General features: G+C 54.2%; 6 protein-coding genes across 6 annotated transcripts; 5 read left to right on the top strand and 1 right to left on the bottom strand.

The window, feature by feature from the left end:
- Nucleotides 1–1,576: 1,576 nt before the first annotated feature.
- On the bottom strand, nucleotides 1,577–5,350 carry F5Z01DRAFT_669293 (uncharacterized protein). The gene is made up of 2 exons (XM_046264412.1): nucleotides 4,363–5,350; nucleotides 1,577–4,310 (listed from the first exon to the last, which is right to left on the bottom strand). Exons 1-2 carry the CDS (start codon nucleotides 4,939–4,941, stop codon nucleotides 1,983–1,985), a joined length of 2,907 nt encoding a protein of 968 aa, XP_046113335.1. The 5' UTR covers nucleotides 4,942–5,350; the 3' UTR covers nucleotides 1,577–1,982.
- Nucleotides 5,351–6,852: 1,502 nt separating this feature from the next.
- On the top strand, nucleotides 6,853–7,585 carry F5Z01DRAFT_515607 (uncharacterized protein). The gene has a single exon (XM_046260386.1). It carries the CDS (start codon nucleotides 6,961–6,963, stop codon nucleotides 7,384–7,386), a length of 426 nt encoding a protein of 141 aa, XP_046113334.1. The 5' UTR covers nucleotides 6,853–6,960; the 3' UTR covers nucleotides 7,387–7,585.
- Nucleotides 7,586–9,747: 2,162 nt separating this feature from the next.
- Nucleotides 9,748–10,293, top strand: F5Z01DRAFT_698469 (uncharacterized protein; the record flags this gene model as incomplete). The annotated part of the gene is made up of 1 exon (XM_046266357.1): nucleotides 9,748–10,293. A coding segment is annotated over exon 1 (372 nt), but the record flags the coding sequence as incomplete, so codon positions are not given.
- A 154-nt stretch (nucleotides 10,294–10,447) lies between these two features.
- F5Z01DRAFT_641225 (uncharacterized protein) lies at nucleotides 10,448–11,026 on the top strand (the record flags this gene model as incomplete). Its single annotated transcript, XM_046262568.1, has 1 exon — nucleotides 10,448–11,026. The coding sequence occupies one exon, from the start codon at nucleotides 10,448–10,450 to the stop codon at nucleotides 11,024–11,026; it is 579 nt and encodes a 192-aa protein (XP_046113332.1).
- Nucleotides 11,027–12,114: 1,088 nt separating this feature from the next.
- Nucleotides 12,115–12,967, top strand: F5Z01DRAFT_669284 (uncharacterized protein). The gene is made up of 2 exons (XM_046264411.1): nucleotides 12,115–12,186; nucleotides 12,230–12,967. Exons 1-2 carry the CDS (start codon nucleotides 12,132–12,134, stop codon nucleotides 12,670–12,672), a joined length of 498 nt encoding a protein of 165 aa, XP_046113331.1. The 5' UTR covers nucleotides 12,115–12,131; the 3' UTR covers nucleotides 12,673–12,967.
- Nucleotides 12,968–13,333: 366 nt separating this feature from the next.
- On the top strand, nucleotides 13,334–15,148 carry F5Z01DRAFT_698466 (uncharacterized protein; the record flags this gene model as incomplete). Its single annotated transcript, XM_046266356.1, has 1 exon — nucleotides 13,334–15,148. One exon carries the CDS (start codon nucleotides 13,334–13,336, stop codon nucleotides 15,146–15,148), a length of 1,815 nt encoding a protein of 604 aa, XP_046113330.1.
- Nucleotides 15,149–16,130: the final 982 nt, after the last annotated feature.

The following is a 16,130-nucleotide window of genomic DNA, read 5'->3' as shown; positions in this document are numbered from 1 at the left end:
CCCTGCGCCAGGGAGAGCTTCCCAACCGCGGGGGCCACGAGAATGCGCCTGCTTGGCCCATCATATACGGATGCACCCATCTTGTGGGATGCTCTTTGAGCTCCCCCCTCATCTCATCCGTATTAGCTTGATTTCACAGTCGTAGCTTCAATCGAAGTCAGCCACCTCGGGTGGTGCTGATATCAGCGGGAATCCCCAATTGTTCCGTACTCAGTCTGCCTTTCCAACACCAACTTGGCTAAAAGCAGCTGAATCACATTGTTTGTCTCTCTGAACAAGGTCGCTGCGTTCGGGACCCTCTTCGTTGACCGCTCCTGGGTTGTGGTCTCTATTGACGATTGGCCGCCTTGGGATGGAAACCAATGTTATAGACATTGAAGCATTGTGCCAAGCAAAATAGCCATGGAAATAAGCAGTCACATTCAGAGAACATCTCGCCCAACTTGCCCCTTAGGCGGCCAGAGCTCTTTTGTGTGTGGTGAGTACTGCGGACCGGGTGCTGAAGCACCTCATGATAAAAGAGCAGTGGGCAAGACGCGCGACGTGATTTCGTACAGGTATCTAGATGTAAGGGCAGTCGTCGCTAGCGTCGTGGCCTATTATTGCACAGCGGAAGGAGAAGCTAAAACGCGTGCGCAACCTGGACGGATGGGTGAAGAACCTAGTCGATGAGATCGACGCGGAGAACATCTACCTGCCTGAATCAACGCCATTCGATGATGGATCCGGCGATATAGATTATGGCGATGATACAGGTGTTCGTGCGACGGATGACCGCCCGCACTCTGTCGGCGAGCAAGCAGCGAACGTCCTTCCTCGCCCCTCTCCACCAAACCCCAGGGGCCAAAAGGTGAAGGCGACGACGTCTTCATGGGTGGGTTGTAGGCGCGGGACTCGCCTGCAGTGGAACAAGCTGAACATTGATCCCAGAATGGATCCCGTGACAGTAGCTCGGTCAGGAAGCATGTTTAGCCGCTGAGCATCAGAAAATCCATCCGTCTCTCAGCCGAACCTATATTCATGCACTGAAATCGGAGCTACCCCTCTCTGATACCTACTTGACTCCTGGGGGAGAAGGTCACATTCGGTAAGGGGCAACGACAGAAGAAACCCCCTGAAGTCTTAGGGACATGACCAATTGTGACAGGCTGCAATCATCATACCTCGTGACCAACAATGTCACTTGGCGTGAAGGAACCACTCAGCAGCCCGAAACTTCTGTACTCGGATGTGAATCGGGGAGTTGCCTTGTTAACACTCGGTTGCGCCACTGTCAGTGAAGAGGTATGAGAGTCATAACCCAGTTGTGCGTCGGCCCTGGGCTCTACACGAGCGCATCCTTACGGCGAGATGACAAGAGAACGTGGTCGTGTCGACGTCACGGTCGTCCGTTGACACCCGATACTTGGATGTTGCGAGTAACAGGAAGGGAAGCTCAACCCCGAGCAATGTACTAGACAGCTTGGTCTTGACGGCTAAAACCAGACAAGCCGTCCTCAGTCTTCGACAACCGTCGAAGATTGAGACGATTCGCTGCATGACGGCCGAACTTGGCGCACCAAGCTCCAGCAGAGTTGGTGACCCCATGCTTGAGCTACCTCATGGGCGGTACGGAGTAGGTGCCTACTTCTCCTGGCCTCACAGGATGCTGACGACTCCGGATAGCCAATGTGCTCACAGCAAAAGGAATGGTACGACATGTTCAGTATTGTCTAATTACATGAATACTGAATGGAAAATAATGCCTCGCCCATTAGACAATTATCCGCGTCCTACCTTTGGCTCTCCTTGGCTGCCATTAACAGACCGGAAGCCAGCCTTCGAAGTGTTTGTCTTCTCCCAATTATGGACAAACGCGAGAAACAAGCCCCATATACATACGCTATGACGACCACTCATTGATATAGTGGAGATAATTCTGGTAGATTCAATGAAGGCAGACAGGTCGCATTGCGTGAACCAGCTGCGTAGTCTCTACGGGACTAGGCTGGCTCTTCGGCATCCTCATCGCAAATGTTCGAGCTGGGGCTGGAGCGGGCGACCTCATCGCAGTCCTGCAAGGGGTCGTTCAGCGCCCAGCCTCCCTGAACCCTCCTGGCAACATCGACGTCTGGATGCTCGGCCCACTCCGTGAGGCAGGTGTCTTGGGAGCCGCCGAATCCGACCTCGGGCTCCTGTCTCTCGTGTGCCGCCAAGAGGTGCCGAGCGGCGTGCTCCATCCAGTCGTCCCAGGCCTTATCTCCGCGAAAGTCAAGATTGCAATGCTCGGCGGGGCAAGCCATATTCAAAGGAAGCTGGCAACGCGTGCGCAGCGCTCGTTGCTGCAGCTCCGCCACGGCCTCCTGGTCCTGGCGGGCGTTGATCTTCGACAGATGCATCCGGCGAACATGCTGCATGTATAAATCCTTTCTCCTAAAGATTTTACCGCGAGCAGGAAGCTTGTTGGCTCGACACGTGGTCCCGGATCGTGTGGTGGTGGCACATTCCATGTAGTCGCAGTGGTAGTATTTGAGGCAGATGTGCTGCTTCAGCACGTGGCGTTTCCACTCATTCTTCTTTGAGAACGTCTTGTTGCATCCAGCGTAGTGGAAGACGCATATGAACGGCCGTATGTGGGTCTCCATGTGTTTGTCAAAGGCCGACTGCTCTCGGTATGTGATCCCGCATTGAGAACACTTCAGCTCGAGAGGCGATGCGGAAGATGTGGAAAGCGACTTTGCAGTGCGTTCGGTTGTGGCTGAATCCACGGTCTGGTGGTGGGTGGTACTTTCAGCACCCATCGTTGCCTCATGATGCCCATTGTAATAGCTCACGTTGGGGCGCGCATCACGGCTCTTGCTGGTATGGTACTCCAGGTCCCTCTCGGTAGAGGGCAGAGCGTCTCGCGCTATATCCCGAAGAAAATCACGGACCACGTCCGCGCTGGAAGGCAGGACCTCCGGGCTGTTGAGGAGCCCTGCAATTTTCATGGAAACCAGTGGCGGCGCCTTGTCTGTTGGTGTGAGGTTCCCACTCTTAACACCTACCAACCGGTCGGTGTCCATGGGTTCGGAAGTGGTTGAGTCATGCATACTTGAATATGCGCCAAATGCGCTCTGCGATTCCGCAATTTGACCAGTGACAGACATCTCAACCTTCGGTCCTATGGTCACGGACAAGGCACTTCCGCCACGAGAACGGTCTGATGTGCCTGTGTCCTGGACATCTGAAGTCTGCTGCTTGCCAAGCTCAGCGACCGGGCTGCCTCCATCCTGGCCTCGGGCATTCTCCGCAACCATCTCACAGCTCAATAGGTCGTCAGAGGGGACCTCATCTACATCTTCTCGAGCCCTGGGTGGAGCATGAGAGTCTGCAAAGTTGCCAATAGGAGCGACCCTGGCAGCCCTGTGCATTCCTGTGGCAGGCCCACTTTGATCTTTCTCGAGGTTCTTCCGCCGTCGTAGCTCTGCGAGAACAGCGTTGCGGTTAGCGATGAATTGCAGAGATGGATCAGTCTGCTCGACTTCCGCGAGATCGTTTGCTGGAATCCAAGCTCGGGTCCATTTCGTCCTATCGCCATTGTTGATAACGACCACGGGATACTGTCGCTCCTGGACCTTGGGCCCATGATCTTCGTAGTCCTCGGCCCATACAAATTTGCCATTTCTCTCACTATAGCAAACTGGGGGCTCGGTTTCCATTTCCTTGACAAGATCTTCTGTCTGCGCCTGCAGCTCGACGATGCCAGTCGCTTCGACAGTGGGCGGGAGTGGCAAGCAGATTACCGCCCTAAAGTTCTGTGATATCCAGGCACGATAGATGTAACCAGGTTTGGGATCGAGCACGGCCTGCGATGCGGTGTCACCTCTGCGCTTCATCGGCTTCTTAACATGAGCCTTGGGGACAAAATCGGCTTCAGCATCGTCGCCGCCGCTAGAAAGTGTTGTCCTCTCCCTGTTCTTGTGAGGAGCATGAGACTTGCAGGTTTCTAGCTCTGCATCCACAGCACGGTTGTTCGCGTCTACCATCTGAGGAGTGCAGTTGAGAACCTTGTAGCCCAAGTGTGCAAGGGCTGTTTCGTGTGACTTATCCATGCCCCCATGTCGGTTCGAGTTCAGATGCTTGCCAGCGCCTGTGAGTGAGTTCTTGGTGCCGAAGGTCATGTTGTGTTCTTTGCACCACACAATCCACCAGTTCTCCCCGTCGCCGTTTACTCTGAATATCCTGTGTTTGCTCTTGCCGTTTTGGAAGAATGTGTCAATATCGATTGTACGTTCTGTGAGCCTAGAGACTTTGCGCGGAGTATCTTTTCTTTGAGACAGGCGACGTTTCTAGGATACACATTAGCCCAAATTCGGTTATCTGAGACGTCGTCGCCTTCACGTTTTGGCTCCTAGGGTTTGGTGGAGAGGGGCGAGGAAGACCGTCCGCTGCTTGCTCACCGACAGATTGCGGGCGGTCATCCGTCGCACCCACACCTGTATCTTCGCCACGATCTATATCGCCGGATCCATCTTCGAATGGCGTTGATTCAGGAAGGTAGATGTTCTCCGCGTCGATCTCATCGACAAGGTTCTGCTCCCATCCGTCCAGGTTGCGCACGCATTTTAGCTTCTCCTCATACTGCGCAATGAGAGGCCGCGAGACTTGATAGAACTTTTTCGATGACGTGCCATCGGGGGAATCACAATATAGCTCACGTTGCTCCCGCAACTCCGCGTCTAGCTGGGCAATGGCAGACTCGAGTTGCGATTTGCTCGCGGCATGAACTTCGAGCTTCGACTTGAACGCCTTGTGCTTCTTGAGGCGGGCGTCAAGGTCGACGCGCTCGCCTTCGAATCCAACGATCTCATCGCCAAGTCTGGCAATCTCACGGCCAACTCGATCTCTGTTCGCACGGTCTTCCCTCTCCTGTGAGCGCACTGTCTCGAGCAGCCTTTCCACGCGGCTCGTGGTCGCCATGTTGGCATAAAAGGTGCGCGCGCCAGCGCAAAAAGACAAGAAAGAGGCGATGGAGGGGGATCGAAACCTGAGCGAAGAACGCGTTGAGCCAACACGTCTGATATCACATCAGGCTGCCTTTGCTAGCTCTAGCCGCTGCCCCACCCACCACCCTAAGCCACGGTGGCGGCGGGCGGCGAACCAACCCCTGTGCCTAGGCCCTTGTGCCCCTGTTGTTGCTTCTTCAGCCTTCCAAGCGCGGTTGACTGTGCCTGAAAGTGAAGCGTCCGGTACCTACAGCTCCATCCCATCTACTAGACATCAGTTCTCCCCCGGTAATGTCAGCCGCAGTTCTAAAAAGACACACGGTGCGCCAGCCAAGGCTCTCTGCAACATTGCTGACCGCCGCTTACTAAATGACGGTTGGTTGACAGCACTTGTTGTCGAACTGGAGCATTCTCCCAATTTTAGAGCGACAGGTTACGCTTTTTTTATAGCAACAGGTTGACCTAGATGTGGGTGACTAACCGTATTTAGACGGATTTTCTCCATTTTTTAGGGTGATCGAGAGGAGGGATCTTGGCAAACAGTGAGACATTGTTCAGGTGCTGTGGATCGCGCCGCTCTTTGGGGAAGCAAATGTGTGTGGTGAGCCTGCGGACCGGGTTCTCCTGCGATGCGGAAGCACCTCATAATAAAAGGGCAGTAGTGGGCAAGACGCGAGACGTGATTTCGTACAGGTAGCCCGATGTAAGTGCAGTACAGCGTAATCCGTGCGCGGACCATGGTCGGGACAATTTTCGACACGGTTGGTTCAGAGGATATCGGTCACTTCCACGTGGAAAATCGCACTGGGAGGTCTTAGTGAGCTGTGCGCTTTCTCCAGCGACATGAGTCATGGGGTGAGTGGTAGGGGCTGTTATCGATGCTAATCCTGGAATATTTTTGCAATTGAAAACGTTCCCAGCAGGCCAGAGCAACATCTAAGCTGGAGGTTCTCCTCCATTAGCAGATCATGGCGGTTCAATTCCCTCTGTTGTCTTGGTGCACGGTCGATGCGGAGATCAGCTCGCGCCTTCGAGATGACCTGTCCTCTCCAGCAAGCAGACAAGATTAGTGATGCTATCCAAATAGCGCGCTCGCCTTGACGATTCGGCCGATTCCTTGCAGCACTGGCTCCAGCAAAGCCAGCGCCTGTGCCGGGCTGTTGTCACGGGTGCACTGCCCGCGGACAATCTAATGATTGATATCTACGGTCTCAAGAAGCCTGAGAATGTGAGCGACTCGGATTATGAGATGTACACCAGCGGAGATCCTCGGGCTAAGCGAGCGCTTCCTCGGAGGGGAACAGCTCGTAGCACCTGAGAGGCATCGGCTGCGGGAGATGTTATAACCTAGAGCGCCATGGATTATTGCCTCACAAGCTGGTTTGGTGATGAGGAAATCTCACACTTCTACTCTGTCTGTCCGCATTTGTGACGTTCCCTATTCCTCGCGCCAGCTTTCTTCACAACATCCGTATTTACCTTGGTTATCGCCTGTTATTCTTACGGGCGGCGAGTTGTGACGTTCGGGACTGGACGAGCTACCGGGTAGGGTAGTGCAGAAGTCGTTTATGTTGAAGAACACCAGGGTGTCAGTACTCGAACAGTTATTCGGGTCACAGTCGAGTGCAGTAGACGTGATCTATGCGTTGACAATTATATTGATAGCTAGGGAGCTGGGTAGACACGGACTGTGGTGAAGCTGGGATCATTGCGCGAAGCAAATGAAACCGCGCAATGATACCCGTGGATCATGGTGTTTTATGGATGACCCTGATATTTTGGTGGAAAACAGTGGGCCATGTATCATGTCACGTGCAGGCTGCTTGGCGGCGCATGCGGTCGTATGTTGGGTCGTGACTTTGGCACCCGAGGACAAACTGCTGTGCGCACGAAGACTCGTGTTAACATTGGCGTGCGCATTCCAAGGTGCATCCTATGAGCACGTTGGGTAGGAAGCGTAACTCGAGGCTGCCTTGTGAGATGTGGATACTGTATGGCTGAGCGATCACCGTCCAATCGTTGGCTTCTGGCCGAACGCCAGAATCTGTCGCAAGGCGTCACGTCCTGGATAGTACGCGACGATAGGCAGTCTGGCAACTTGGGAGCACAGCCACTTGTTCACTTATGGTCGCAAACACCAGCAATGGGCAACGGAAAGGGCCCTCCAAAGAAACAAGACGCAGTGTCCGCGTACTGTCTCGTCCAGGAAGGCACCATGCGCCAGTCCCTACCGAAGGTCTCGCTCTCGAAAACGCCTTCCAACGGCTCGGAAGACGGCCTCCTCTATTGTGCCACACTATCTGTGTATGCCAGGAATAAGAAAAGGCCAAGAAGATGCTTTGTATGCATTGGCTATGCCTGTGGTCTTCTCCCGGATGATCCTTGGGCCAATATACTTACCCGCAGTCGTCGTGGCTAAGTCCGGCTGTGGCGTGTATACCCAGGCAGGCGTCACACCTTCGCCTAGCTACAAATCCAACATCTGGCCACAAAGGCCGAAGATGGAGCTCAAACAATTATGATGCCTGGGTAAGCTTGTCGGCAAGGGCTCCACTAGGTGGTCGACGTCGAATGCCCAGGATTTTGATCTAGGCCCGCCAAGGATTCACAGAGCGAAAAAGTCTCGGACAAGCTGGACGCCCGAGGGTGTCCAAATCGTGATGAATATGGGACGCGTGACGCACTTGAATATAGCGGAGCTGGTATCAACCGGGTTGGTACGTGGACGGATGGAGGCTATTTAAAGGGCATCCAGTGTGTTTCTACGATTGCGAAAATCTCTACTTCTATTCTTCCTCTCTCGCCTTCTCGATAGTCATGGCAAACCAAGCTTCGACAAGCGACGACGCCAAGAACGACATCTGGGACAAGATATGCGACCGCAAATTGCTCGATGATTGGGTAAAACAGGGTGCAATCATCACACTGACAGGTGTTGACCTTGAGTGGATCGGGGTCGAAAATATTCACAACCTCCGCGTGGCCTTGAGCATCGTCTGGCCCAATAAGACGGACCGCTACGGACCGGATGCAGCATCGTGGCCAGTATTCAAACGCCGCCAGGATTTACAAAACCATCGCACGCAGAATCCCGAATACTGGAAGCCTGTGCAAAGACACAAGAAAACGGTGGATGACGCCAACATTGAGCGACTACTTGTTGCCCTAACGGGCGAAATCGATCCTAAAGTTCCACATATGGTATCCTGTGATGGCTTTAGCGTCAGTATCCCCCAAAAAGTTGGCCAATACATTCAGGAGTACGACGACATCTTACAACTATTGCCGGAAGACGGGAACACGGTGGCAGTCTTGACGTATGGTCAGAAATTGGAGCAGATTGGGTTTGTGCAGAAGGATTTTGTCGTGAAGGTGGGTAGGATTTCCTTTTCAGAGGGTAACGAGGATCTATTCAGAGAATTTGAAGAAAAGATGCCTCAAGCACACGCTGATGCATGAAGCGTGGCCATCGTAAGACGTCACAGCTCGGCCTGTGATAAGGCGCTCTTAGTAGTTGATATAAGGCGGATCGGTCAGCTGCGTACTTAGTTCCAAAGCCTCGGCTTAGATGGAGAGATAGCTGATAGCAATTTGACACCACTACTATTCTAAGAAATCTCCTATGAACTGCATGATTTGCTGCTTCACAACCCGCTTCCGAGCCGGGAGTTCCATCAGTACGCTAAACACCTGCAAAATCTAGACAACATGTACAGTCAACACCAGCAACAGACCCAGCGTACTACATCAAACCCAGGGGCAGTCCTCTCCACGCAGGGAACGCAGCCCCCGAACCGCAGCCCGCCACGCCGCACGATGCCCGCCGCTATAACGATCAACGACCCCATAGACCTGCGCAACCAACGCCGCCCATGGGGGCCAAATTGAAGGGACAACAACCTCTGCTTCTGTCGAAGCCGCCTGTCGTAATAAAAAGCAGCCGACCGACTGTCCTTGGGCTGAGATGATCAACGGTCCCCAACAACCGGATTGCGCACCTAGCCGACAACCTCGGGTCACCGAAGGCGTTCAGAGGAAAATCAAAGACTGAGAGTATGGAGATCGGAACTCGGGGGCCACTAGCATTGAGTTCCAGTTGTGACTCGCGAAAGGCAACAGAACTCCAGTTTGGTGTCCTAGCCGACAGCAGGTCATGAAAACCTCCCCCGGGTAACGGAATCGTTTCCTAAATACTGTCTATATGTATCGATAAAGACCTAATTCTCGTGGCCAAAAGAGATCTTCTGCGATCTCTTCCACACGGCTCAGCTGCCAGTGCGGAGGTACTACCACTACAGGCCGTGATGAGTGGAATGGTTTCCAACTTCTAGTATAGTAGTCTGACACAGGTCAAGCAAGGTAATCCTGCCACGGCTCAGGTCGCATTGAGGCACGCAATATTGTAGATGCCGTTTTCTTGATGCGGACGAGGAGCCCGTCAGAGCACATGTCGGAGGCTATCGATTTGACACGGCATATTTCAGGCAAAGACGGCTCGTACGGCATAATTTCAAGGAATGACACATATTATACCTGTCCGGGCGACGAGTTCTCCAAAGGCGGTGGTGTTGGAGTAGCGGCGGCGTGGACCAGATATTGGCAGCGCCATCTTCCATCCATTGCTCGTCCTGCCGTGTATGGCCACTTGGCGCTATGATAACCATTGCATTGAGGACATACTGTAGTACAGAACGTGGAACCAATAATATCGAGCACCTCTCCGATGCTAAGGCCTACTGTACATGGAAATAAAAGCACGCGGTAGCTATCGTAGCGAATAGTCGGGGGCACAGCCACTTGTTCATTTGTGGTCGGATACACTAGCAATCTACTTCCAGCCGGCGAGGGCAAAGGCACATCATATAAGTAAACGCTGCTGCTTGAATTCGTGCTTTTGGCACGTCATAGCACTCTTCTGCGCTCGTTGACGTGGCAAACGTGCAAACGTGTTCTGATGGAAGTCCTCGCGCCGCAGCAACATCACCGCGGGCGCCACGTTCGGACGCCTTGGTCGCCCGAGGTCGTCATTCTAGAAGTCCTATTGACCATTCGGGTGTCCAGCCATATATTTCACGGCGTTCGGGCCGAGGCTGTGGATCAGCTCTGGGATTGGGTGGATGTGGAGAGTCTCCTATGGGTTTTGGACACCGGCACAGAGTTGACACTGTGGCGAGACTTTGAGGCTCGCCCGCGCATCAGCAACATGGACTCAACCCATCGCATCGAAGCCATCCTCGGGATGCACCAGTCGGCGGGTAGTAACGTGTACCTAGGCGTGAAGTGGAGAGACTACGGCTGTCCCACGTGGGAGCTCGAAGATGAAATACCCCTGCTTCATCTCGCAGGCATACCCGCACCGGTCATTCTACAGGGCGTAAAGAACAGCGCGGAATGGCTGGACGTCTTCGGAGATATATGATAGCGCCACAGCTTGTTCGGCACACCCGCGTTGGCTGCCAGAATCTGGCCGTGGGGGCATCATGGGTAACTCGGAGCATCACGATGCCTTCTTCGGCTCAGAGCATGAAGCGTCGAGACAATGGAGTCCTCTCCACAATGCGGCCGAAGAGCGTCTATCAGAGCCGACAAGAACGTGCTCTCCGCCTATAGAGCGCTTGACACTCGAGCAAAGCATTCAAAACTTCAGGAAACAAAGCGTAGAGTCCGTACGGGCCGGACTTTCGCCCATCACCGAGTCCAGCAGCGTCGCCTCTTCTAGGGACAGCATCGCGCCTGGCCGTGCCCAGGCAAGCCCGTCACCGGAGCCTATCCGTGTTCTGTTCCGTGCGTACTCGGACGGGAGGTTCCATACAATCAAGCAGGTTGACGCTGGCGACCCTACGGCTGTGCTGAAGGCGGGTCGTGAGTTGACAAACCAGAAAATGATGCTTCTATCCGTCGATCTAGGTTTCATTAGCCCCGAGCAATGTTTCGAGAACGCTCTGGTCTCCGATCTGCACACAATATTCACGCTGCCGGCCAACGATTTGAAGATTACGCCTGAGTTGGAGAAAGCAGTGCAGCAGTTGAGAATCGATGCAACGCGAAGGCACAGATGAAGCGGTACGACCAGACATAACGCGATGGAGGAACACGGGAGTGTTGAGCAGCGGTCGCCGCCGGGCGCATGCAGAATGACAACATTCAGCCACGAATACGAATTTGTCGTCTGCGCACGCCCGTTGATTGCAGCTAATATAACATTCCGTCCCAGTCTAGCGTCCAGCTTTAGCATGAAAGGGACGATTCGCCGTCCAATGGTGCATCTACCTGAGATTTCTTCCTGCAGAATGTCAGCAACCTCCATATGAGCCCTGCTGCTAGATAGAAAGAGAGCAAGTTTAACCCCAAAGGGTCTTGTAATTAATGTGACTTTCTGCTATATGACGCCCAGCACACGCGACAATGCCTATTCATCAAGCGCGGGAAGTATACAAAAAGCTACTCACACCCAGCTGATCCTCCTACGTGGTGTAAGGAGCCTCGGGGTAGCGATGTTCGTTCACTCTTCTCTCCACTCATTCACGCCAAGAAGAGCATCTAGAGTAGTTTTCAGCCTAGTAGTCGAGCTCACGTGCTATCTACAAGGCCTCTCCTTTCTGTCGAGTGTAGGATGTGCTGCACGAAGAAGCGCACTTGGCCCATGAGTTCCTCTCTCTAACTGACAATAGGGAATCCAGATGAGCGGAGACCTGAGACGGCCACTAGATGAGCACGTCGCCTAGATAGTATGGTCCATAGTTATGCCCTTGCCCCTGTTGAACTGGACGCCGGCCGCTAAAGACCGATTATGTATAGGGCTGTGATCTCATTCCGGGAGAAGGTTGTCCAACCGAGTCGAATGCTTGAACGAGAAGCCATTCCTGGCTGGTCTCCGCCCGAAATCAAGCAACGTCCGTCGATGAGCCATGCATGGGAAGACACAGACTGTTTCAGAGGTGAGCGAGCGTAAGGTCCTCCCGTAGAGGGACCGAAGCTCCGTACCCATAAGCCCGGCTAACTACAACCACAATAGGCTTTTCTCTCCCGAGGGCACACGTAGATCGGTACGGGCCGCTTTCCACCGCCGACATGTACAGTCGGGACAGGCCGTACGTAATTATTTAAACACATCGTCCGAGCAAAGATTGACGCTTTCTGAGGTACAGCGAGACACGACGTGAGATGAGTTCCACGAGTGAATGGGCCGGCAGCGACGCCGAAGGCACTGACCTATCTGGTGAGGAGCCCGTTCCTAAGAAGAACCACCTAACGTGCTCTAGGCAGTAGTCAGCGAAGTGTGGACTCGCAAAGCACCAATAGCCTTGTCGACTTCATCAACGACAGCGATGCCCTGGGCGAGACGCAGTCCCTCGACTCTTCCGAGGATGACAGCCTGTATAGAGGCCGGGCGCGGCAGAAGATAGGCTCCAAGAGGTATCCACTGGAACAGTTAAAAATAGCCATCTATCGAAGCCTCGAGCTGCAGGACACGATTATACGATTATCGAAGGCCTGCCGATTCGACGCAGCGGACCACCCGTGTGGATATATGGATTCTATTTCCGCCATAAGCTTTGCAGCAAAGAGATTGCTCCGTGTTCAGAACAGCATGATTCTTGGTATTGAGAAAGCCGCCGATCGGAGAGAGAAATACTTTGGCCCGGAATCTGGGGGTGGGGCACCCATCTTGGACAATAGAGACGGACAGGATGACGGCGACTAGCGTCTGTGAGCACCATGCACCCGCCGTTTCCAGCTGCAGATGCAAAGAGAATAGACATACAACTTCATTGGCTGCTCAAAGACGCCTTAGAGAAGAAGCAGTGGTGCAAATGACGCGGAGGGCCATGTACTGTTTCCACTGCTGCTCGCCGTGTTTGCCTCGCCTCGGGCGGGACAGCTCTGCAAGCAGCCGGCCGTCGGACGGACCCTAGCGTACATGGTTTGCCTACGAGAGGCCAGGAGTGGGTCCGGGGAAGTACTAATTTACCACGCCAGTGCGTAATGGGCTTATGGGATCTGTTTTCACGGATTGAGATGGCTCGTATAGTTGGCCTGCGCAGGTGGCCTCTAGATACCATGGGCCATTGCATGTTTCGCTTTGCGTACCGTACAATGTCACGACTGTCGGTGCCGTTGAGACGGCAATAACGAGTTAGAGACGCGTAGCACAATGCTGAAACCCGCCGACGTGTGTACGAAATATAGATCCATCTCGCTACGGCAGCAGGTTATCCGCAGCTTGTTGAGCACAAATCCCTTTGCTCCCCATCCAATCAGTGAGCTAGACCAGTACCACGATATCAGTGTAACGAAGGCTATCTCGTGTTGCGTGTACCAGCAACACAACATCAGGTCATGCAGGCCGCCGTTGCAAACAATGCATGGCCCAAGGGGGCACACTCCACGCTGTGACGCAGAGTCAGGGGCGAAGACATGGGCAGGCTGTGGCCACCACCAACCATACCACCGAAAGTATACATAAGGCCGCCTTTGGCCCATTCCGTCTGTCCCTTTCTGCTTCACCCTTTCCACTCGCCTCATCCACTACATGCCCCATGCTTACCACAGAAGAGGGACGTCCGCCGAAGTCGCCCGCCATGGATACCGCGCAAGCCAAGGATACAGTCGACAGTATGCTGGAGAACCCTCCACTCATACTCGAACTCATGAAGGCGGTGGCTTCATTCATCAGCGTGGGCCAGAAGCAAGCAAGTGGTTACCCGTTTCTCTCCCAATCCCTTTCCAAGATGGCTTCAGAGTGCGACAGTGCCATATCGATGTTGCAGGAATATATGCCGCCTCATCTCATGGTCGCACTACAGACTCCCCCTGACTCGACGTCACCAACGCCTGGGGCCCCAGGACCACCACGCATCCCGATGCTCGATCTTCTTCCTCCGCTACGACTAAGTATTGGCCAATTTGACACGGAGGAGCCAGCGCCCTACAACGGAAGTCGGGATAGCGGAAGCCACAACCTCGGATCGACCAGTCAACTATCCACTGCAACAAGACCAGTCGAGTTTCCCGGTGACAAAGAACCGCGCCTCACACAGAACCAGCCCGGCGAGGAATGCCAAACCATCGAACAGGCGTCGCATACCGTCATACCCTTTTTGGAGGGGGGCTGGCTATCCACCCCTAGCGATGATGAGATAGTCAGAGAGCTATCCCGTTTTCCGCTGGCATCATCTTCCAGAAGCGAAGAGACTTCCTCTCAACCACCTACCACCTGCATCCCCTTCCCAGAATGCCTTGGTACTGTCTTTACACCAACAACAGGGAATGGTGATCTCCTTGAGGGCTACTCTAGTTCTTTCCATACCAACGGCACGGACCAGTCTGGCATGTTCTTCGGTGCACAAATTCTCGAAGAGCAGTTGCAGGCACTGTGCAGAACGGATCCGGGGCAGCACGAGTCGTTTCTCGAATGCACGACTCCCGTCTCACCATGTCAGCAACACGGCACTAGCACGCCGATCCGGCCAGGACTTGAAGGAGCTACGGGCGGTTGCCTGACTAATTCATACGCGCCACCGACGATGCCTTTGGAGCCAATGACTCTTCTCTCGGAAGCAAATCTCCTCACCAGCGCTGCGCCGGACACCTGCTGCCCTGCCGATCTCACAGTGGTACCGCCAGACCCCGAGGCAGACCTGGCGAATGCGGCCGTCTCAACGACAGAGACCGGTGACACGGAGACAGCATCCACGTGCGTCAGCGCCGACGCCGAGGAGCAGGCCAACCTGAGCCAGACACGGCAGGGTGACACGCGCGCTGATTTCTCGGCAACGGAGACTGCTACGAAGCGCAAAAGACCAAGCGATAGGGACGATCCGTTCCCCAAGCGCCGAAAGGTTCAACTCGAGGCAGTCGAGGTCAAGCTGACTGTGGATGCGCCCTCCTACCTCTTGGGTGCGGATCACTGCTCTTGGGTGCACGAGACCACGGGGGAAAGCTCTGTAGTAGCGTTCAACGATCTGCAAGAGACTTCGCGGGTGGGAGTGCGCGTGTGCGACGTGCAGTCCGACCAAGAAGATCAAACCATCTGGTTGTATCACGACGACGGAAGGAAAAATTGGAAGTGGCGAGGTACGGGCGAGGGAGGCAGGTCGTTGGGTGTAGCCAAAGTCACCCTTAGTTGCCTAGTGCAGAAACCAGGTAGGGGGCCGTTTGAGGGTACCTATCTTTCGTAGAAAAGTGGCTACTTAATTGTGTTCACAGAAAGAATTGTTATACACCGTTTGGAACGCCTTGCAAACAAGTCCTCGACGCCTAGGGGACAGTCCACGTTCTTTGCTCTAAGCTTGCCCCGACACCTTCCACGCCGAGCTACCATGAAGCGGACAGTACAGCTCGAGGTGCATATCGTATTGTACCATGGGGCGTAAGCACAAGCCCCTTGGGCCTAGCAGGGGTGGCGCACGGAGGGGATATATATCACAGGTCTCGCCTCACAGCCGCATCTCTCTTTCTCACCGGCACACGGACACAACTTACGAACCCTTTTTTCCCTTCTCACTGTCATCGCATGGTGAGATGTTCCTGCGACGAAGGTGCGGCTCCTGCAGCAAGAGGCTCTCGAGGGGTCCGAAATGGCGGCTCAGCGGTTTGAGTCTTGTACGTACGCTCGCTGCCTTTGTCAGCCAAGCTTTCTCTAACGTGTCCTAGCTCTACTGTCACCAGTGCGTGGCGACAAAGCGCCGGCGGAGGGTAAAACAGTCCTGGATCAGACAGTACGGCTGGGATGATGAGATTTGCCAAATATGCCTCGAGGACGGGCTCGCGTGCTCGCCAGCCTTTACACCCTGCGGCCACTGCTATTGCAAGAGTTGCCTAAAGCTATGGCTTGGCTTACGCAAGGGGTGTCCAAAGTGTACGGCTGCGTTCGCCTGGAGTGACGTGATCGAGGGCGATTATGTGCTTGTTCACGTGCTGTAAGGGCAGGAGCTTGTGGAAGCTTTCGAGTTATCCGGACCTTGTGTGCACCGTATCGCGGTGCAATCTATCCGTAGGGCCGTGGTGATAACCGTATCTCATTCGTAAACTACGCTGTCTGCACGGGCCGAATCACAGGCGCAGGTGGTCCGGCTACATCTAGCTCGGCCAATCGTTCAGCATCTTATGTTTACGTACAGTATTCATCTGTGACTCTAGAAATCCTCCCACCGAACGAAC

Source organism: Emericellopsis atlantica (genome assembly GCF_019669845.1).
Source record: "Emericellopsis atlantica unplaced genomic scaffold F5Z01scaffold_72, whole genome shotgun sequence".
NCBI classification, from domain to species: Eukaryota; Fungi; Ascomycota; class Sordariomycetes; order Hypocreales; family Bionectriaceae; genus Emericellopsis; species Emericellopsis atlantica.
The sequence above is the reverse complement of the archived record's forward strand: the minus strand, read 5'-3'. Positions and strand labels throughout refer to the sequence as shown.